This window comes from Odontesthes bonariensis, chromosome 5 (genome assembly GCF_027942865.1).
Source record: "Odontesthes bonariensis isolate fOdoBon6 chromosome 5, fOdoBon6.hap1, whole genome shotgun sequence".
Lineage (NCBI taxonomy): Eukaryota > Metazoa > Chordata > Actinopteri > Atheriniformes > Atherinopsidae > Odontesthes > Odontesthes bonariensis.
The window spans coordinates 25,543,154-25,563,899 of NC_134510.1; the positions used below are offsets into that span (position 1 = coordinate 25,543,154).

At 41.9% G+C, this 20,746-nt stretch overlaps 3 protein-coding genes across 5 annotated transcripts; 1 reads left to right on the forward strand and 2 right to left on the reverse strand.

The window, feature by feature from the left end:
* Window positions 1-74: 74 nt before the first annotated feature.
* Window positions 75-3,773, reverse strand: LOC142380784 (uncharacterized). Its single transcript, XM_075466690.1, has 5 exons — window positions 3,245-3,773; window positions 2,755-2,861; window positions 2,277-2,348; window positions 1,835-1,981; window positions 75-1,648 (listed from the first exon to the last, which is right to left on the reverse strand). Exons 1-5 carry the CDS (start codon window positions 3,255-3,257, stop codon window positions 1,295-1,297), a joined length of 693 nt encoding a protein of 230 aa, XP_075322805.1. The 5' UTR covers window positions 3,258-3,773; the 3' UTR covers window positions 75-1,294.
* A 1,525-nt stretch (window positions 3,774-5,298) lies between these two features.
* flcn (folliculin) lies at window positions 5,299-12,838 on the reverse strand. 2 transcript variants are annotated; one of them, XM_075465671.1, is made up of 12 exons: window positions 12,586-12,838; window positions 12,207-12,419; window positions 11,960-12,106; window positions 11,648-11,869; window positions 11,357-11,523; window positions 11,153-11,244; window positions 7,971-8,134; window positions 7,636-7,749; window positions 7,218-7,341; window positions 6,982-7,107; window positions 6,055-6,157; window positions 5,299-5,950 (listed from the first exon to the last, which is right to left on the reverse strand). In XM_075465671.1, the coding sequence occupies exons 2-12, from the start codon at window positions 12,417-12,419 to the stop codon at window positions 5,743-5,745; spliced, it is 1,680 nt and encodes a 559-aa protein (XP_075321786.1). In that variant the 5' UTR covers window positions 12,586-12,838; the 3' UTR covers window positions 5,299-5,742. The 2 variants fall into 2 exon arrangements, with proteins under 2 accessions (XP_075321786.1, XP_075321784.1); XM_075465669.1 differs by having other exon boundaries at window positions 7,971-8,137; window positions 12,586-12,834.
* Window positions 12,839-13,032: 194 nt separating this feature from the next.
* leng9 (leukocyte receptor cluster (LRC) member 9) lies at window positions 13,033-20,369 on the forward strand. Of its 2 annotated transcripts, none has more exons than XM_075465667.1 (8): window positions 13,033-13,071; window positions 13,305-13,524; window positions 16,278-16,371; window positions 16,804-16,940; window positions 17,069-17,395; window positions 17,487-17,739; window positions 18,135-18,258; window positions 18,364-20,369. In XM_075465667.1, exons 1-8 carry the CDS (start codon window positions 13,033-13,035, stop codon window positions 19,003-19,005), a joined length of 1,836 nt encoding a protein of 611 aa, XP_075321782.1. In that variant the 3' UTR covers window positions 19,006-20,369. The 2 variants fall into 2 exon arrangements, with proteins under 2 accessions (XP_075321782.1, XP_075321783.1); XM_075465668.1 differs by having other exon boundaries at window positions 17,490-17,739.
* The last annotated feature ends 377 nt before the right edge of the window (window positions 20,370-20,746 follow it).

A 20,746-nucleotide genomic window follows, 5' to 3' on the forward strand; every position in this document is an offset into this window, starting at 1 on the left:
TCACAACTCTGAAGAATGATTTTGTCTCATCCCATGCTTCTCAGCTGTCACTGCTGTTGTGCGTTTCCAAATTCATCCCTTCAAATTCTGACCAGATTTAGGACACAAGATAAGTCTGTCTCTACAGTGACCGCTGCAGAAATACATCTGTAAGGGTTATGAAAGTACAAAAGAGGGCCTTGTGAGGACAGTGGTGCACAATGCATGTCTTGGTGTGTACAAGCAAAGGCAAGTGCAAACATATGATGCATGGTAAAGGGCGCGCTTTTATTCCTCATGTTGTTTCAGACAGTCAACCAACCTCAGATCCCAGAATCCACCCCCTCATCTGCAACCTGACTTTATCTGATAAGTCGCAGCTGTAAAGGATTCGTTTACAAGAAATGACTTTTTGAAGTAGCTGTCGAGGCTGAGCTGACATGAATTCAGACTCTTGCTGCTGGAATGCAAGATCACAAACAACCCCCCTAAAGCAGAGCTCTTGCTGATAAAGAGTTGTGGAAGGAATACAAAGTGCAAGTACCATATTCTGTCAAGTTACAAATTAATGTATGCATGTGCTGTTAGTAAAATGTATCAAAAGCAAAAGTACTCCATGCAAAACAATTCTCCCTGTGTTTGCTTTGTTTAATGTGCATGCCGCTTACAGTTCTAGTATATAACAATGCATCCTATTTGCGTGATATCTGTAAGGTAACCATTTACTCTCAGATAAGTATTGTGAAGAGAAGGTACAATATTTCATATTTCATTCACTTTGCAAAATGCACTTTTTCATCTCTGATGACAAACAACAAAGACTACAATAAATATAGCTTTCTCTGGATACATCTGGTGAGTAGAACCAACTACTAAAACTCATAATTCTAATTGTCTTTAATTTACATTTATGTACAAAAGTAAACACCCATAGACTGTAACTATTTACATTTACACAACATTCATTGTAAACAGTGATAAAATCCACAAAGATGATGGCTTATGTGCATTGGCTAGCTCAGCATGTATCTCTTGTTAGCATGAAAAGCACAACTAGCTGTAGCTTGTGGCTTGCTCAACAGAGAATGGCTATAATTTCATATATATATATATATATATAGATATATATTTATATATATCTATATATGTGATATTACAGACCACTGTTGGACAGTGAACTTTGGACATTAAATGCAACCTGTGCATATCACTTCATATTAACAAAGCTTACTGCGTCAAAACACAAAGAGAACAATCAATCAGTGCCAGAAAATATCTTGCATTTTATGTGCATCTTCTAAAAATGTTTTAGTTACTATGGCAGCAACCACCAGTAGAGTCTGAATAGCAATGGGCTCCAGGCAGAAGCAGAATAACATCGGGACGGAGGTCCTCCGCTGGACAAAGGCTGTGTACTGTCTATAATCTTGTCAGGCTGTCCTTCCACCACATTGCTGATGGCTCTGGTGGTCAAGAGTCTGGCCCTTGATGGAAGATAGTCCTTCCTTTCAACAGTGGGGGGCAATGTAGGCAGTGGGCAACTTTCAATCGAAGGTGAGCACCCAACCTCCAGCCATCGAGTGAGAAGTTCTGACGTTAGTTTTAGGAGTTCCTCTGGAGAGGAAGTTAAAGTGGAGAACTGGGTAAGATCAGTCTCCTCCTGGAACCTCTGCAATCAGGAAAACAGGCAATTAGACGTAAAAAACACATGAGGAGAATCTTCAGGAGAACAACTCTGACAACAACTCTGCAGTTATCAATCATGTCAAGTAACCATAAACCTTTTACATTTAAGGTATGTCTGTTAGACTATTGGCTTTCTTTACCACTAAAGAATACAAAGTGAAAAGCCTACCTCTGTATTTTTGTTTTTCCTAATAATTTTATCCAGTGTCTGCTTTAGATCGAGGATTAGGGAGTGATTTACATGCTCGTCCCAGAGATTTCTAAGAAGCACGTGCCACGAGTCCTGGAGAACCACTGCAGCAGGGAATATGCAGCACTGCAGGGAGTGGCAGAAAAACACAACAACCCCAAAGTTATTATGCACAAAACATAACAAAAAAACGCCACAAGAATAACAAATAACTTGTCCAGTTATAAGTCAGGTTTACTTGCTTCATTAACCTCCTACCAAACTAAGTTTTTCACTTTTAACATCTGGAGACGAGAAATTTCTGGTAAAGAATCTTGAGAATGTTGATTTTCATTTTTAAAAAATGCAAGATCATTAAATAAACAAGCCATTTATAGCACGTGAGACACCACTTCCCTGTTTTACCTGATAAATCACTCACCGGATCAGTTTCACAGAGCATGTTTTTGGTGTAATGGTGCACTACATAGTAATCTTTAGGAAATACCGCCCGCTAAAGTAGAAAAGAGAGGGAAGAAAGAGATGAGAATCAATCTTCAGATTATGAAACTGATTTGCAATAACACTGTAATTTCAATTATAATAAACAATAGCAATTATCCACCTCAGCACTAACAAAATCAAGAACATGTGAAGCGACAGTGTTTGATCTCCTGGATTCTTGTTTGACATCTGATAGCTTTGCAGGTTTTCATGAGATAAGAGAACTGATAACTCTTCCTACTACACATTTGGTCTTTACCTTTGACCAACTCTTCAGGCCCGCAAAAACAATATAAGTTACTTTGAATGGCAAACTTATTAAGTTAATAAAAAGCTGAGGCTTTTCACTTCGAGAACAACACCAGAATGACTGCCGAAATCAATAAAAGACAAACAAAAAGATTAAAAAAACTTACAAATCCAGTTGGATTAGAGTCGATGGTCGCCTTTATGTTTTCCACACCCCTCTGGTCAAAGTCACATCCACCGCATTGGACAATCAAAAGTAATAGTAACAGTAAAACTATTTGAGACATAAGTAAGAGAGAAAGCAGCAGAGCACAGTCAGATAATTGCTGGAAACTTTCTGTGGTTTGTAGCTTGTTCAAACGGCATACCTAGTAAGAAATATTACATCATTTCCTGTGTCAATTGGCCATTTCTGCAGAGAAACAACATGGCACTTACAGAGCTACAGCTGCAACATGTCAAATTAAATGGAGAATATCAGAAATGCAGTTGCAACAATACAAAGGGAGAGAAAAAAAATCCCAAAACAACCTGCAGCAACAGCCCTGTTAAGCCTGCTTGTGTAACAACTAGTTGTACAAGTTCAATATTCGCCCACAGGTTTTAAAAAGAAAGTGAGAGGGAAGATATTACACATGGTTATTTCTTATTTCTTACCTGGCGGTGACATCCTTTTTATCTTTCTAAGAATGGACACTTCTCCATTTCTGTTGTTGACAGCAATCACTCTGCTGATGGGTTTCTGCGGCAGTCTGTGAAAGGCAAAGTTTGCTCCTCCTGTGGTTTCTTGAGGTCTCTGACAGAGCACACTTCTGCCTCTTCTTCTTCTTCACTGCTTGACGTCTAGTCTTCTCGCTCACATCCCATGTGTGTTCGGTCCTTTTGGTTTCCTTTGGTACTTTCCAAAATATGCCTCATTTGTCATCTCACGCCATCATGCTCTCACTTTGGATTTTCCCACTAATGCCTGAGCTGCTGCAGCCCTTTCCTTTCAAAGCTTTTATCTCCTTTCTTTTTTATCCCCCCCCCCTTTCTCTTTCTTCCTCTCACTACTGACCTAGAATTTTCCTCAATTTGAACCACTCCTCTGTTCCTTGAAACTGGTTAATGGATAAAGCGGCGGAGACGCTGGCCCCCTCCTCCTCTGTATGTCTCCCTCTGGTCACTCCGTGTATCCTCACTCGCTCAAAGTGAAAGTGTTGGAAGTGCATGTCTGCTCCCTTTAAGTCTCGGCCCCTCCCACTGCCACACGTTTTACCTCACTATTGACTGACCCAGCCCCCTCCCCCTGCTACCCACATTCCCTGACACCCTCAACAACCCCCCCCCCCCCAAAAAAAAATCCTTCCCCCCTTCCAAACCTGGGCCGACAAGGCTTAGTCATGCAGTTGGAGCGTATGTTTTTCATTTGGACTCTTCCCCCACACCTCTGTGCCTGTCGATCCCTGGTCTTTATCCCCTCAGAGTCAGAATCATCCTGTTTAATCATCACATGAGTTGTTGTTTTTAAATCAGTCAAGAATCCCATTCCTTGTTAAACTCACCAACGGGGGATTGCAACATTACATTTGCCAGAACTTGCAAGTCATTCTGTGTGTGACAGCTCTCTTTAGTCATTACTGCTGAAAACAGCCTCGCAGATGATAGTGATGGTCAGTGTTGTGCGCAGCTGCCATCAGCCTGTCTGTAATGTGTCAGTCTGTCCCCTCGGGTTATGTGAAGCATTGTGTCGCTTTGGTTTTCATTTAGGTGTCAAGATGGGTTAATACTAAAGAAAGGAAGGAAGAAGAAAGTTGTGTTAAAGACAAACTGTTCCTCTGCAAGTTATTTCTGGACACAAGCCAAAGAACAATGGACAATCTTCCCAAAGTACCATCTCTGACGAGGGGAAATGGAAAATGGAGAGCAGCCCCGCTGCGTACAAAGCTGCAACACTCCCCAAGGCTTCATCAACTCAAAACCTCCTGACCTGTACCATGCATTGTAATGATGGATATAAATATCCAGTCACTGTGCCGTCTTCCTGTTTCGTGCAACTAGCGAAAATATGTAACTCATTTGTCAAACTGCCACAAATTTTATTTGTGAATTTATCGGTGCAACTTGCCAAATGAAATCCAGATTTGAGTTAACGTGCGGAGAAGCATAAGGAACAAAACTACTAGTCACCATATTCCTTCCAAAAGGAAAGCTGTAGTCAACCCAATATTTACAAACTTAATTTTCCCTCCAACTCCTTGGACTTGAGCATAAGTCTGACCTTGTTTTTTGCAAATTCATCGCATAGTTTCGAGTCAAGGGGGAAAAAAAACCGGACAGATTTAAACAAAGCCGTATGTTGTTAAATTTTATTGACTTAAGTCTGCAAACTTCAGCAAAGCAAAAGGCTCAAATATCTGGTGTGGAAAAAAAAAAACAGTGGATCGGTCTGCGGCTGGCTCATTAAGAAGCCAAAATCCTGCTGATGTGGCCGGTCGTATTGGAGCGGGGTCTCGTTATGCAACCATTTTGTATATTACAGGACACAAGAAAAACCTGAAAAGTGTTGTCTTACACCACTTGGGGCTTGCTGGCTGACAGCCGCTTGAACAAGTGAGTGGGAGCTGGTTGAGAAATACTAATCTCTTCCTCCTCCTCTACTTCGCTTTCACTCACTTTTGTTCTTCCCTTTCACCACAAGATGGAGCCAATTGTAGAATAAAAAAAAAAGATGACAGATGATATTCATTTATTCAATTTTAAAACACGAGCACGAGTAAACAAAGTGCAAAGCCTTTTTGTAATAAGTTATACTTTACATATTAGTATGAAAAACTCTTATACAAGAATACCCTTTGACAAAAACAAAATCCCCCGTGCATTATCCAAAATTACTCTATGTGTTAATCTGTGCAGGATAATCATCAGAGTCAGGTACACAATAGATTTCTCATTATTTAGAAAGACAATAATGGATGAGCAAAATCATTCCTGTCATCCATTCAGAGTCCTTTTTTATTCAGCTCAAAGTCCCAGAGAGTTAACAAAAATACCCATGAAAGGACTCCTGCTTGCTTCGTTTAACATTTAGATATTCTTGCTTTCACTTTCCTTTCTTCAGAAAGCCCCTCTTTTCAGCTCCCTTTTCTTTACCCCTTCTCCTCCTCCTCCCTTTGTCACTGGCTGGGGCTCCTCTCCCCTCCTCGGACCGCCGTCATTAAATGACTCTTATAGGTTTTACTGAGTCCAGTCATCCAGTACTTGAGCAGCCTGACATTGTCTTCCTCGCCGGGACCCGTGGCACCGAGGAGGGCCAGAACCTTCTGGGTGTCCTCCCTCCCGCGACCGTCCACTTTAGAGAATTTGAACAGCACTTTCACTTTACTGAAAGGAGGGAAATTTAGAATGAGAAGGCTTCCGGATGAACACGGCAAAATCTTGCTTAAACCTCAGCTGACTTTACCAACAATGAAGCAAGCTTTACTCACTTCATCCATTCCTCCTTCAAACACAGCAGGCAGTGAGACACGACGTCCACAGACAGGTTCTCATTAGACAGAGCCACCTCGAGCTTGTTCAGTAAAGCTGGACCTGTGAGAGACGGACAAAGGCTTCATAGTTCAGGCCTCAACATGTGCTGTATGAAAAACTTGCTGACAGAACAGGTTTGAACTAAAGCTGGCAGAAAAGGCAACAACCAAATGATGAGTTTCTGATGTGGATAAAGACCCAGGGATTTGTTGTTTAAGATTAAAAATAAATTTTCATAACTTTCACAATAACTACTGATTTAGTCCCCCCGCCCCCCCCCCCCCACACACACACACACACACATCAATGAGGACACATAAATCTGTCCTGGACTCTACATGTGTTCTCTGATATGGGTTCAGATTCAAATTTCAAAATATTAGGCCTGTATAAGTTAATGTACAGGCTCATAATCTGTTTTGAGAGTGGAGGAGAACTGATTTGCAGCTTTTAATGTTTTAAAAACGCATCTCCTGCCAGCGTCTGTCAGGAATGCTCCATTTTAGCTCTCATCTCTTTTTAATTAACTTTAGAAACTTGTTTTATAAAAGGGTTTATTGTATGAATTGAGACATCTTCTAAATTATTTAGCTGAGAACGATTTCAGGGTCACAAGCAGGAGGACAGAGGACTGAGGAGATGAGGGGGGGGGGGGGGGGGTAAATCACACAAAACAGATGTTCTGTCCAGCACTTTGTTCAACGCTATAAATTAAAGTGACTTCACCTCTCTACAAACGAGATATTTCACAGCTCGGGTGTGGACTTCGGGCTCCGATACTCAGCACACATTTCACAAGCAAAGCAAATATGCATGATATGTCGTCTCTAAATGAAAGTTAGTTCCAGTCGGTGCGGCAGTCACAGTAAACAAAGTGCACTCACCCCTGTCTGTAGGCTGCGTGTTGGCACTGCTGAGGGTGAACTGATGCAGGGCGCAGATATCGTCTTCACCTGCAGCTGAGATCTGACAGCTTCTCTCTGAGGTGACATCCACCAGCACTGAAAACTCTACGTGTCAAACCAACAAAAGGAAAAAAATGTTTTTTTAATTATCCCAATTTCGCAAACACATGTGTCACATTGAAGTTTCACACTAAGATCTGGAGACGGTCTTGTACCCGAGGAGCTGACGTGGGCTGGGACAGGTACATCGGGGCTGAGACCCAGAAAGTTGCATTTGTAGGCCTCCTCGTACTGAGAACTGTACGGCACTGAGCGCACACAGCCTACTGGGAGCAAAGACTGACAGCAACACAAAACAAAGACTATATAAACAATAGTTAAGAAAGAATGTAATGATCATTTATTTTACAATCCTAAAAGGCCCCCCATAGATCCCTTTCACCAGTAATCATGGGGCAACATGAAACAGATGTGTTTAGGCCTTTTATATTGACTATGTTCCCCAAATGAGATTAAACGAATGGAAAACATTCTCGTAGCTTAACTGGCCTGGGCCCTGTCGTGATTCATGTTTACCCAAAACAAGATAAAACTGTCTCGGAGTAGAAAGGGGTTTCCAGGACAGCAGATCACCTTGAGCACTGTAAAGGCTGACTGGATTAGCCCGGGGTATGCGCCTCTCCATATGACCTGATTTCCCATGAGCACGTGCCACGCTAGCTGCCGAAAGTCAGTCGCCCCGAGGACCTGCAACATAAACAAACAACTCACAGAAATGGAATGGAACCCGACTAAAACATATATGAATCAACTTTTTATGAATCAACTTTTTATGAATCAACTTTTTTTTAACTCATACGTAACAGATGAACACAGTAAACTATAACTCTTGCACTCGAACTAGATGTTTTTCTAGTCTTTCCAGTTTTCCGTTCCCTCTTTCCACTGTTCAAGGGTATCAAGTTTACCTGTCTCAAATGCCTTAATGACCTAAACTTCGGACCGGGTAATTCGTCTAATTTTGAATCGTTGCACAGGAAGTCGTGGCCCAGCTTGTTCTCCGTCTGGTGCCGCTGCGACTTTAACCCGCCTCCTTCTGCTCCCTCCCAGCAGCTCATCTCCTCTTCTTGCTCTTCTGAAGACAAAGAATGACAGTAAAGAAAAAAGCATAAAGAATAATGTTTTCTTGCATACACTCGTGACTTTGGTTTAATGATCAGAGGGCGACGTTTCTACATCACACTCCATATCTAGAGCCTGATGTGATGTGCACATGATGCCACTCTTCATTTCCAAAATAAACATCATCTCATCTCTTGACTTACTTCAATACCTATATCTATCAGCTGCCTGTCATACAACACAGCACATGATGGAGCAGCTTCCTCATAATGAATCAGCTGAGTCTAACAAACAGTTTAAACTTAGCTAGTGTAGTTTTCACCTTGTGAGAATGTGTGTTTGTACCTTCTCTCCTTTACACCTTGACATATAAACTCAGAGGAGTCTTAAAATACGAACCCTTCACCCCAGTGGCAAACAAAACCTCCGAGACCAAACTTTAACGTTCAGAAATGTATCTCCAGAAACATGTTAAAGCACAGTAAATCACCGGTGATAGAGCTGATGAGCAGAGTGGAAATGTCATCCTAGCTTGAGATTCGTATGCTTTGGAAGTAAAGCAGCGACTCACCAACACGATGTGTGAAAGAACACTGGGCAACAATCAAACTTCCCCATGTAGTACGACCCAGATACGTCCTCTTTTATGATTGTTATTGGATCGTTAGCAGGAGATCATTTCAGCTGTTTTGGACTAGTTTTTTTGGCAACTTCTGATTACAGAACAACGATCACATACCAGAGATTCTCTTATTTATTTTCAGTCTTCAGGTCAATAAAAGAAGTTAAAGGAACTGCTATTCGTACCAACAAATTCTGCCACACACACACACACACACACACACACACACACACACACACACACACACACACACACACACACACACACACACCCTTTGATGGGTACCTAATAATCATTAATGGAGTTTTCACCACTGATTTCTCTCTTCAGTGTCACAACTTTTTCTTTTTGACTCAGTAGTGACCAGTGGGTCAAAAATGTCTCCAAGCTTCGCCCGCTTATACGTTTCTTTTTGAGTAAAAAAAAAAAAAAAAAAAAACTCTCAATAACATGTTCATCCATGCAGCACATCCCAAACTGGAGGAGGAGAGAGAGTACTGTAGATATTCTTTTCTTTATCTTGACAGGTCCAGATGCTGAAATACCAGTAAATGAAGAAAACAGCAGCCTTAAAACAGACTCATACCTTGAGGTTACAGGCAGATTAATTCCTTCTGATGATGAATTTGACCATATTGACTATTATCCAGCATCTCCCAGACAGTTTAATTGAATTGGACAGATCAGCAGCTAAAATTAAGTTTGATAAGGCACTGTTGAATCATGCCTCATCATTTTTTTCCATTCCATCACAACTGACCTTCCTTGCGGTGCAGCAAGAAATCCTCCCAAAAAAAGACAGAACACAGAGCTGTTTGAACTGTTCAGTATTTACCGCTAATCAAAAGCCAGAGAGAGGGAAGTCAAAGATGTTTTTGTATGTCCCTGATACTGAGTCAAACTTCAGATCAGACTTTTAAAGACTGCTTTGCTTGTGAGAGCAGGCTCCTCGTTCCCCAGCACCCTCACATTTCCTTACCCCTGTCCCCCTCCGGATATCCTTGCCAACGACTCCCTTTTCACATGCAAACGGCCTCATTTAGGGATAAAATACTTCACTGAATTTGTTATTTTGTGTTTGTTTTTCATGTAATTGCAATACTGCTAATAAATATTTAAAAAGACATATTAAAGCCTCCTAACAAAGAAGGAGGGATAAACTTTGGCCCCCCACAGGATTTATATACTCCGGCTACCTTTAAAGGCCTTAATTGCGATGTCTACAAAAAAGCCATATTTGTAATTGAATTATGACATTTCTCTGAGTATATATAATATAATATAATACAATATTATATAATATAATACAATATAAACACATCTCTGTACTCAAGGGACAAGGCTAAAAAAAAAGAATGGAGTGTATGATGTGTTTATGTGATTGTTCTTTAAATACCTTGTGTACGTGTTTTTATTTTTCTATGAATATTTTTTAATATAACTTATTTCTAATACACTTTGAGGACATCATTTTGACTATTTATCAGAAGTCTGTGACACATCCTTTCTGCTTTAAACATCACATTGAATAAAATCATTAAAAAAAGATTTTGTATGCCGATCAATCTGTTTCCAACTTTGCTAAAATGCTTTTGAACCAAACCAGCAGCCAAAGCATCGGCTCTGCTGGGAAGTGGGATGATGCTTTGTTTTGGTACGTGGAGTTTGTGTGTGTGTGTGTGTGTGTGTGTTCACACACGGAGACTTTTAACGTAGTGGCAAGTACTCATGTATTAACCTAGAAGTAAAAGCTCACGGGTCAGACCAGTTGATTAATTCTTGGTAAAACACAATTGGCTTTCTTAATCCAAATGATGACTTGTTATTATCTTGAGTTTAAATCTTATTTGTTTAGCATGTATAACCATTTGTGATACTAAATGCTATAGAATTACATTTACTCAAACTATTTATATTTGGAAACAGGGTATTAAAATTCCAAACCTGAGCGCTGTGCAGGACCTGGAATTTTATCCGCAAATCTTTTAATCACTAAATCTCGACTAAAATTGTGTAAACTCTCTCAGGAAGGGCAATATATTCCGAGTATAATCATTAAATGATTCCTGTTTTTCTGGTTGGGGCGACACTGTACAGACTGACCCGGTGATTCAGATTCAGGAAATGTTTCAGACTCACTCTGATGAAACTATTTCACATTGTGCAAACACCTGCTCATATTATCTATCATCAACAAGCCAAACGTTCCCGAAATGGAAATTAAGTCTGACCCATTACCCAGAAAAATCATCATATTTTATCGTTCTCTGACTTTACGTAACCAGTCGATGTTATGTCTTCACCTTTCTCCCACTTACAGGGTGACGTTAGAATGGCAAAAGTGAATATTTGTGTCACAGGATAGTGCAGAAAATCCTCATGTTTAATTTAGGGCAACATGTTTACCTGTTTGTCTCTCGATGAGTACCAGGGTGTCCTCTGTGGGGGCCCCTTCAAGGAGCTTCTCTGTCAGACGACTACCACAAGCCTTCAGCAACCTGGAAATTAAGTCAAAACACAGATCTCAGTGAGCAGGTGCGCAATTACAAATCAGCTACATGGAGAAAACAGATTATCCGACATCATGGGACAGAGTGTCAATCAACTCACCAGCTGAAGGAGGAGTGCAAGCTGGCCCATAGGTTGGGATGTTGGGTAAGAGAAGTTAGCGACCGGGCCGCGTTGCCACTCCGCTGGTGTGGAAAAACCGCTGGTGAAAACACACTGTTTATCCTCATAGCTCGCTGGGGACAAACTCCTTGCTCAATGTCAAACACCTGATGAAGAACACACAGAGACATTAGGATCCCTCATGAATACACGTGGGCAGGGGGAAATGGATTTATTCATATATTTGATCAAACTGAGTAAAGCCGTGTGATGTCCATGTTTATACTCTACCTTTAGGGCTGTGCTCTGCAGGCAATGTATAGTAAGCTTAAGGTGACGTAAAAGGAAAGGCCAGGAGTTGATGAGGTAGATCCTGTCCATGGCTACGATAACAATACTGTACCAGCGCTGGAACCCTCTAGCCAGGCTGTCTTTGATAAAGAAGGTATGTGAGAACACAAACCCATGTTGCTCATCCCCGAAAAAAATGGGCCCTTCACGCCCAGGACACACCTGAAACCAAAAGAGGGAAAACAGTACACCTCACTTAGAGGTTGAGACATCTGACTGACACACAGGCCCTCTGTATATGCCGCTGTTTACCTCACAGCTGAGACTGCGTACACAAGCCTGGCGGACCACACTGAAAAGCTGGGACTGCCTGGGGTGCTGATGGCTCAGGAAGCGAATGCCCGTTTCATCATCGATGCTCACGAAGCCCGGATGGGACGCAGGAAGAGACCGGCATCCCTGTGAACATATTGAGATGGATGACAATATGACATTATCTGCAAAAAGAAACGCTGACAGCATGATCGCGTGATATTTGCTCCTCAACTTGTCCACTCACCTCGCACATCTCTCCTCTCTGTGTAGCCGAGCTGTTGGCCCTCATGGTCAGTCCCTCGCCTTCCCGGTCACCGTCTCTGTCCCGGTCCCCCGGCACCGGGGCCCCTGCCTGGGATGAAGGGTCTGGGGATGGAGGGTGCACCGCCTCCGTGCAGAATAGTGTACGAGGGCCATGGAGTTCGCAGAAGTGACAGAGAGCAACAAGGGCATTCATCTAAGAAAGATAACACATTTTCACATGTAAATCACACTGGTTGTGAGTGATTTAGATATAAATAAGAATCAGTGGGTCACTTTTGTTTCCGACCAACGTGTGGCATTACAAGCTTACATACGCTTTAGACATGGCCATTACATCTGGCAGAGTCAGTGAGTCTTACCTTCAGCGCAAAGCCAAGTTCAGATGACTGGGGCTCAATGCTACTTCACAGGACATTCATCACTCGTAGAGATTAAAAACATAACAAGCAAAGTGGTGTAAAGCTAAACCCAATTTTCCGTTTAACAAAAAAACATCTTTCTAAATGAGTAAGTAAAGGGTTTCAACACCTTGTCCTTCCTTGCTAAGCAGCTGCTAGCTAACAATAACAGAAGTGTCACATGACGTAGAGTCACGCGCTGGAGCGCAAATGACGCACCGCGGACAGCCGTGATTATTTTCTTAAAATTTTAACCTTTTAGTCAAAAATATATCGGGTTTTAAACCAATGAAAATTTCAGCAAATAAACATGTTCTGAATTTTTTCTTCCTCTTGCTAATATCGGGCTTTCCAAGGGCATATCTCGACGAAACACTATTCCCAACTACACTACCCACAATCCATTTCATGATAACAAGCAAGAGTTCAAAGGTTCTAGAAAGTTGGGTGCGTTATTTTTCCTTATCTTTAAGAATTTAGATTGCTTTAGAATAGGTTTCCGTTGACTTTAAAGTATGTGGGTATTTTTTTTTAGATGATACCATAACATGACCAGTGTTATCCCTTAGAGACTCGAATTACGACCGGTTTATAACATTGTGGATCGCTAACTAGCTATTTCCGTGTTACAGACCTGGGTTTTCCAGAGATTTTTAAATGATCATCTCTCATCCTGACAGGTCAAACCAATTCAAATAAAACACTACGGTGACACAAAGTGCCTTCCAGATCTGAGCATGGCTTCAGACGGACCAGGAGCTCCCTTAAGCTCAGCAGAGGACCAGAGAGATGGAGATGGGACCCTCTTGACACCCACCAGCCTGCCTGACACAATGGATCCACATGCAGGGGCTCCAACTGACTCCAGCTCTGGTAAAGACACGTTGAAAGCCTCAGGAGGTAAATCACTCTCAGTATTACCCTTACTGGGACTTATATAGGCGTCAAAGTTAATTGGAAACAGATATGTAAGTATATACTGTGGTGAGTTGCATCAATGAAATCAGTTTGCTTTCTGAGTAATGGACTTCAGTCTGCATATCAAGTCAGGTGAAGTTTATTTATATAGCACATTCAAAAACAACAAAAGTTGACCAAAGTGCTGGTAAGAGACAATAAACTATAAAGACAATAAAAGCTCAATAGATAGCAATTTAAAGGAGACGTAAGCACAATAAAATACAACATCTAAGAGAAACTGGCCTGTCAACAGTAACTGTTAAATACGGTGGTGTAAACCCACCGTTTAAAACTTTAAAAGTGAGCAATAAAATCTTAAAATCAATCCAAAAACAAGCAGTGAGCCAGTCAAGGGGTGCCAAGACCAGAGATATGTGTTTGTGCTTTTTCAAACCACTTTAAAGACGAGCTGCTGTTTTCTGAACAATCTGTAAACCACACAGAGAAGACTGAGCTGTGATGACCAATGCACAGTGGAATAGTCAAATCGACAGGTGACATAAGCATGAAACCAGGTTTCAGAGCGAGAGGTTAGGGTTCACCTTGGCACTGGAAAAAGCTGTTTTTTATTGCTTTCACTGTTCTTTTATTGCTTTTATTTGTTTTTACTTATATTACCTGCTGTAAAGCACTTTGGTACATCGTAACGATTGTCTGTAAAGGGCTGTATAAATAAAATACATTTACATTTACATTTACATTAACAACAGCACTGATCGGCTTATCGAACTTTAAAGAATTGTTAAAAAAAAATCATGTTTACGGCAGACTGACTCGTGGAAGATAGATCCCACTGGAAATGTATACAAACTGAAAAGTATTGGACCCAAAAGGGACCCTTGGGATACTCCACAGAAGAGAGGGGCCACTAGAAGAAGAACAATGAACAGAAAAATTCCTCTCAGTCAGGTTTGATTTGTGCCAAGTCAACAGCTGAGTCTTTGATACCGACACTCTGTCCAAATCTTGATAGCAGAATATTATGATCTGCTGTATCAAAGGCTGGAGACAGGTCCAAAAGCACTAAAACAGCAGTGTTTCCTCAATCAGTAGTTCAAAGATCATTAAAAGAAGAAGAGCTGCTTCCGTACTGGCACAAGATTTAGATCAAAAGTGGAACTTTTCACAGATGCTGTGGCTACCTAAGAATATCTGAAGTTGATTTAAAAAAAAAAAGACTTTCTTTCAGACAGAACTGGTCATTTTGAAATTAGCTTATAGTTAGAGAGAACATATATATTTTTTTTCAGTGACATGCTGCACTACAGCATGTTTAAAAGCAGCTGGAACACAGCCAGATGTTAAAGACTTATTAGTCCTATTCTAACTATGAGCTCTGGTAAATCACGGGGCTCGAGTCCCTTACATTGCAAAGCGGAGTGGAATGAGGGATGTAATGGACGGTAGCCACATTTCTTCACATCCTGCTGGAATTCTCTTCCAGAGCAGGGTTTGGATTATTTACTAAATGAGTCAAGAGTTAAAACTGGCCAACTGAGAAGAAACAGATTTACTGTCTGCTTCTACTCCCACTTGTATCACTGGATTCTAATTGAGAAGAAAACTTTCCAAAGAACACAAATTTTTCCAGTTTTCCCCCAGAACTTGTGATCTCACTGCGATAGACCGACATTACAGCTAATAATTTAAGTTATTGGGCCATGAGTTACATTTAGTCTCCCTGTTTCTTAATGCGTGGTGAGTGAGTGTCTGTGAGCGTCTTGGCAACCACACCCTAACCTCTTCCCTACATTTGAGTCTCCTGTGTTGAGTCACTGCCACCTGTTATGTGGCTCATACTCTGTGGAAATGCGTCCCAGATTAACTTTCTAATACTTAAAGAGAAGGCAAACAGGGAAAAGTTTGATAAGGGCAGCTGACTAGGAATCATACCTCCTGACACATGTGTACTTTTGGCACACTTCCCTTTAGTTACGTTCTCTCTCTGTCTCAGAGCTATTATCAGACTGAAGAGATGGTGTGGACTAATTGCAGCATGTTTGTGAGAGACGGACACAACACATTTCATCAGCTGTTGAGTGATGAAGCTGCTGTTAGTCAGAGTGAACAGCTGTAACTCAGTTCATTGCACAGACTGCCTGACAATTTGAATGCCCTTATTAACGGGTGGCATGACTTTCTTTACAAACTTTCATTGGGCTTTTAGATAGATAGATAGATGACTTTATTCATCCCAGAAGGGAAATTAGGTCTTCAAAGCAGTCCGGTATATTTGAATACAATAAAATACATTAGAATAAAATATAGAGGTAGAAAAAATAAAAATACAGAATGGGACAAGTGATATACTGTGAGTAGAATGTGCAAAAGATTAGAATATTGTATAAATATGGTATCAATATGGTTTATATTAACACATATCACATATGATATGAAGTAAATGTTCCAGTATTAGGAGTGGAGTGTTGATATACAGAGTGCAAAAGGAGACGGGTAGATTTAGTCCAGTTCTCTAATAGTGGCTCTGACAGAGGTAGATGAGTCGTAAAGTCTGATTGCGGTTGGGAGGAACGATCTCCTGTATCGTTCCTTAGAGCATCCTGTCTTCCACCACCTCCTCCAGGGTGACACGCTTAGAGCCAACAACAGACCCTGCTTTCCTGATCAGTTTGTTCAGTCTGTTTATAACGCATCCTGCCCTGTGTCACTTGCTGTCGTTCTGTTATTCGCAGAGTCTGAAAAGCTGAACGAGGACAGAGCCAAAGTGTGCCAGTTTTTTATGATGTCAAAGTGTCACTTTGGCCACAGATGTCGTTTATCTCACAGGTTTGCTAACCCCACTTTTTTTTCACCACAGTCACCAGAAAGATACTCACGGTCAACTTAGATAACCCTAAAATGACCTCCTTGTTGTTTAGCTCCGCCTGAAAAGGGGTCGCAAACCACTGTTTAATCAGTGTTTCTAAGCTGCATTAAGGATTCAAATAATCCCTTAGAAATGTTTTCTGTTCAGATTTTGGAACAAATATTGTACATACTTAAGTCAATGTATATTTCTCTTAATTTGTAATGTCTTTCTCTGCTCGTGTTGCCACACAGTCAGGTTGATATTTAGTTTTTGACTAAATCCGATTCATATCCCACCACTACATAAAGATTTAGCTACGTCAAATATGTCCGGGTTATTAGACTCAACAGTTTAATCTCATTAGTCATGTTTTATGTGCATGATTTTTTTCCACTGCTCTCATTTCTCAGTGACCCATCACTGGATGATTCAGGGGCTGTACCTTCTGAGACGGATGACAAACAGGAAGGAGGGAAGATGGAAAAGCACAAGAAGAAAAAAGGCAGTGCAAACAAAGCGGCAAAGCCAAAATATGATGAAGAAAGAGGTGATTCCTCACTCATTTAGCTTATGATACCATCGAATAATGACAAAATTATCTTAAGAGACCAAGAAACTTTGTTTTTAAATTTTGATCCCTAGCATCAGAATGTTTAAGCTCTTTTCCCCCGGCAGAGGTGAACAAAAAGCCTCGTATGCGCACGGCGGATGACGTGATCTCTCGCATCCTGTGGGACTCATCAGTTGATGCATCAGAATTTGTCGTGGGCTATGTGGATCGCTTCCTTGGTGTGCTGGAGCGCCCCTTCTGTGACTTCAACTGGGAAATCAACCCTCGTGACTGTGATTACTCAGTTGAGTTGGCCCTGCCCAGACACAGGATCCAGTACTTCTGCTACAGAGGACACCGCGTCTGGGACCGCCACAGCAGGACTGACAGGGTTTTTGGCTCCACCGGTCAATCTCTGGCTCCCCCCTTTGGAAGGGAGGAGGAAGTAAAGGGTAAGAGAAGACTTCATTTCTGACTCACTGCGCTGTCCATGTAATATATTTGTACGGAATCGCATTGAGTGAATGTAACCGTTTCTTTTAGAAGAAATAAACACACAAAACCAAGAGCAGCAGCCAGACCACGTTAAAACAGCAGAAGAGCGGCCAGCTGCTGTTGGTGGGGAGGATGTGTGTGAAACAGAGCACTGTGCTCACAGCGAGAACACACATCTGGAGGAAGACAAGCTGAATGAGACGACTCCCAGCTGTGACTCCGCAAATTCAGCTCCAGAGTGCGGAGGAAAGGCTTCTCAGAAGTCTCCGGGAGCACGTGTTGCAGAGGAGGCTGCAGATGGGTCTGGTGTTTATGTTCATCTTTGATCTTTAACTTGCACCAAGCTTAATATGTGAAAAATTCCGATAAAAAAATGATAGAGAGAAGTCTGAGGGTCTTGAGCTGTGGCAGAACATGTAGAGGGGTTGTAGTGATTTAACACAGAGGCTGTTTTAGTGTCTCGAGGACAGCAGAATCACAATGAGAAAGAAAGGAATAAAGGCTCCCGGCCTGCTCCTATAATGGTCAAATATGGTTTTGAGTCACACAACCCCGCCAAAAAATAATATTAAGTATAAAAAGACAATTTTTGTGACACATCACGCATGTAACGAGAAGTTGATCATCTTCTTTTTTTCCATTGGGACAACTTGGTTTTCAGTCCTTATAAATTATACTTGCCTGTTTCTACTTCAGACCTCAGGCTTCAACAGAGCAAAGGTCGTCACATCAAGAAGAGGAACTGTCTGTAAAGGAGGAAGGTGAGCAGGACGCCTCGGCTGAATCGGAACAGAGCTGGGACGGAAACCAAGACCCTCAGGTGTGTATGACACACATCACCCTGATATATGTGCTTGCTGTTACAGTACATGTTTTCCACAGTTATTCCGACGTTCATGCACAGAGTTATGTCGGGGCTTTACAGATGAGCCAGAATCCATCAGAACCTCTGGAGCAGATGGAAGAGAAGTGTGGTGGACGCCCCCCTAAGAGAAACCCAACGCACTTCATCACCTTCAGGGCCAACACTCCTGCTATCCTCTCCTGTTTCCAGCAGCTGCAGGAGGAGCTCACCGCCCTTCTACCCTCCTCCGCGCCTCACTGGGAGACTTCTTCCAAGCTTCACGTCACCCTGTGCCTCCTGGTGCTGCGCAGCCCAGCTGACGTGGCGGCCGCTGGAGAGATCCTCTGCCAGTTCGCCCATTTGGATCGCAACCCGCCCGTGGCCCTGTCCTTTCCTGTGAAGCTGAAGCATTTCAGTGGGAAAGTGCTGTACCTGCACCCCCAGCCTCAGCTTCGCCTCCAGCAGCTCAACAGCGGCCTGCAAGAGGCCTACAGGAAAGAGGGCTGGCTCCACAGGCACTCCTACAACCCACGGTACCACCTCACTCTGGCCAAGGTAGAGGGCGCAGACGGGGGAAGGATTTTTGAAGGGGTGGGGGACCTGAAAGTGGGGAAAGGGTTGAATTTTGGCCGTCTGCCAGTTAATACTTTGCACCTTTGTGCCATGGGCGGCTCAAGAGTAGATGGCTTTTATGAGACCCTGCGCACAGTGACTCTTCGATGATGAAGCTGGTCACGTGACACGTAAACGCTACGCTCTACCGTACGTGCGTGTTAGTATATACAGTATTTACAAAACATGTATAGTACTGTGTGTATACAGCATATTTTTGGGTGCAATCGGCTGTATGGTTATCTTGTAAATTCGAGGCCTGTGTTTTTAATTTATTTGATTATCAAGTTACTCTGATATGAGGTTTTTAGAGGAAAATGTTTCAAATGAGACTTAATTCAGGGCAGCTTTTCAATTATACCGAATACTTTTAATTGTCCCTTATTACTGATGATATGATTGTTATTGTGTATTCCTTGACTGATATATTTAAGGACCTACAGTACATTTGTATAGATATTTCAAGATGTAATGCACATAGCCCACACGTAATAACAAAGACAGCTGATGCAACAGAGGCGTCATTAAAGTCCGTATGTTTTCAACACAACTTTACTTCAGTATCTTCATGTCGTTGTTTCATGAAAACACTTGAAACAAGCATTAGAATTAGAGCTGAAATGAGTGGTCGGTTGACATTTTTCAGTGTCCATGTTGATTCTCAGTCGCCCAGGTCATGGCAGGCTTGATCGGGTGGGTCAGTGACACACGTGCAACCGCAGCAACTCTCAAAATGTTAATGACTCCACAATAGATTAGTGATTAGGAAATGCACAGCAGCCACTTAGAATGGAGGAAGACTTTCGTGGCGAGACGTGTAACGTCTTTAACACACAGAGGTTCACATTTTTTTAAATGAGAACACGAATCTTCACTACTTTCATATCATTTAACAGCTGAATTAAGTGACTGTTCTTTATGAAATTTAACACGTTTTTTTTGGCCAAAAACAAAACCAAATAAACATCGCCTGCTGCAGTATCGCACTTGCCTGTCTGTAATTGTCACATGTACCTCAAAGAATGATGTAACTTGTCTTTTTGATCCCTTTTGAGTCACGAAGCTCATTTTACATGCAGAGCCTGTCTTAAGTCAGAATACATGTTTGTCTTTTCCTCTGCTGTCTCTGCATTTGATGAACCAATCCAGATGATTTGGGTCAACTTCAGTGTGCTGGCATTTTTACCTTTTGCTCTTTTACCACAACACAGATGCTCCATATACACATGCTACAAAGACTTGGGATACATGAATTGTTGATGAGGGCAAACGCTTTTGTTTTGTTCGCTTGTTTTGTTTTGATTCGTCTTTGCTGTAAAGCCGTAGCTCTCTGTAGCTTGTGGCTCCGCGATTCATACAATCTGTTTTATATGAATATTGTATGCTCCACATGAATTATCACTTGGTTTTTCTTCTCCAAATGATTAGAACCACTGGTTTGCCTTGGAGATTAAATATTGAATTGCGTATTTTAAGTCTTGTGAGTGGTGATATTTTATCAGTGCCGTGATGGATGCTGCTGTTGCTGTGCTCGAACAGAGACACACGGAGGCTGTATAAACGCTCCCTGAGCTGAACCCTTGCATGCATAATGTGATTTTCTGTCTTCTTCCCCATTTTCCTCCCAGATACATACACACATATACTCTAAGCGCAGCCTATATGAGTCAGTGAGTATGCTCCCTGGTTCTCCACTGTGTGCTCCCTCGCTCGCATTATCTCCCTTCCCCCACTCTCTTTCAGTGACACAGAAAAACCTACGCCGCCCCCTCCCTCTCTTCTCGCTTGCCTCTGCCCCCCTTTCTCCAATAGAAAGACAAACACTGTACTCTTTTTACTCTTCCTTGCTTTG

What these genes read in the sequence shown, in the direction of transcription:
- LOC142380784 (XM_075466690.1), bottom strand. An exon ending in ACTCTAATCCAACTGGATTT is followed by an intron (nt 2,349 to 2,754) that starts GTAAGTTTTTTT and finishes TTTCTACTTTAG; the next exon opens with CGGGCGGTATTTCCTAAAGA. An exon ending in TGCTCTGTGAAACTGATCCG is followed by an intron (nt 1,982 to 2,276) that starts GTGAGTGATTTA and finishes CACTCCCTGCAG; the next exon opens with TGCTGCATATTCCCTGCTGC.
- leng9 (XM_075465667.1), top strand. Translation starts at nt 13,033, where the DNA reads ATGATAACAAGCAAGAGTTCAAAGGTTCTAGAAAGTTGG. An exon ending in CACGTTGAAAGCCTCAGGAG is followed by an intron (nt 13,525 to 16,277) that starts GTAAATCACTCT and finishes TGTTATTCGCAG; the next exon opens with AGTCTGAAAAGCTGAACGAG. An exon ending in ACGGAAACCAAGACCCTCAG is followed by an intron (nt 18,259 to 18,363) that starts GTGTGTATGACA and finishes GGGGCTTTACAG; the next exon opens with ATGAGCCAGAATCCATCAGA.
- flcn (XM_075465669.1), bottom strand. Translation starts at nt 12,419, where the DNA reads ATGAATGCCCTTGTTGCTCTCTGTCACTTCTGCGAACTCCATGGCCCT. An exon ending in TTGCACTCCTCCTTCAGCTG is followed by an intron (nt 11,245 to 11,356) that starts GTGAGTTGATTG and finishes CTTAATTTCCAG; the next exon opens with GTTGCTGAAGGCTTGTGGTA. An exon ending in CATTAAGGCATTTGAGACAG is followed by an intron (nt 7,750 to 7,970) that starts GTAAACTTGATA and finishes TTTATGTTGCAG; the next exon opens with GTCCTCGGGGCGACTGACTT.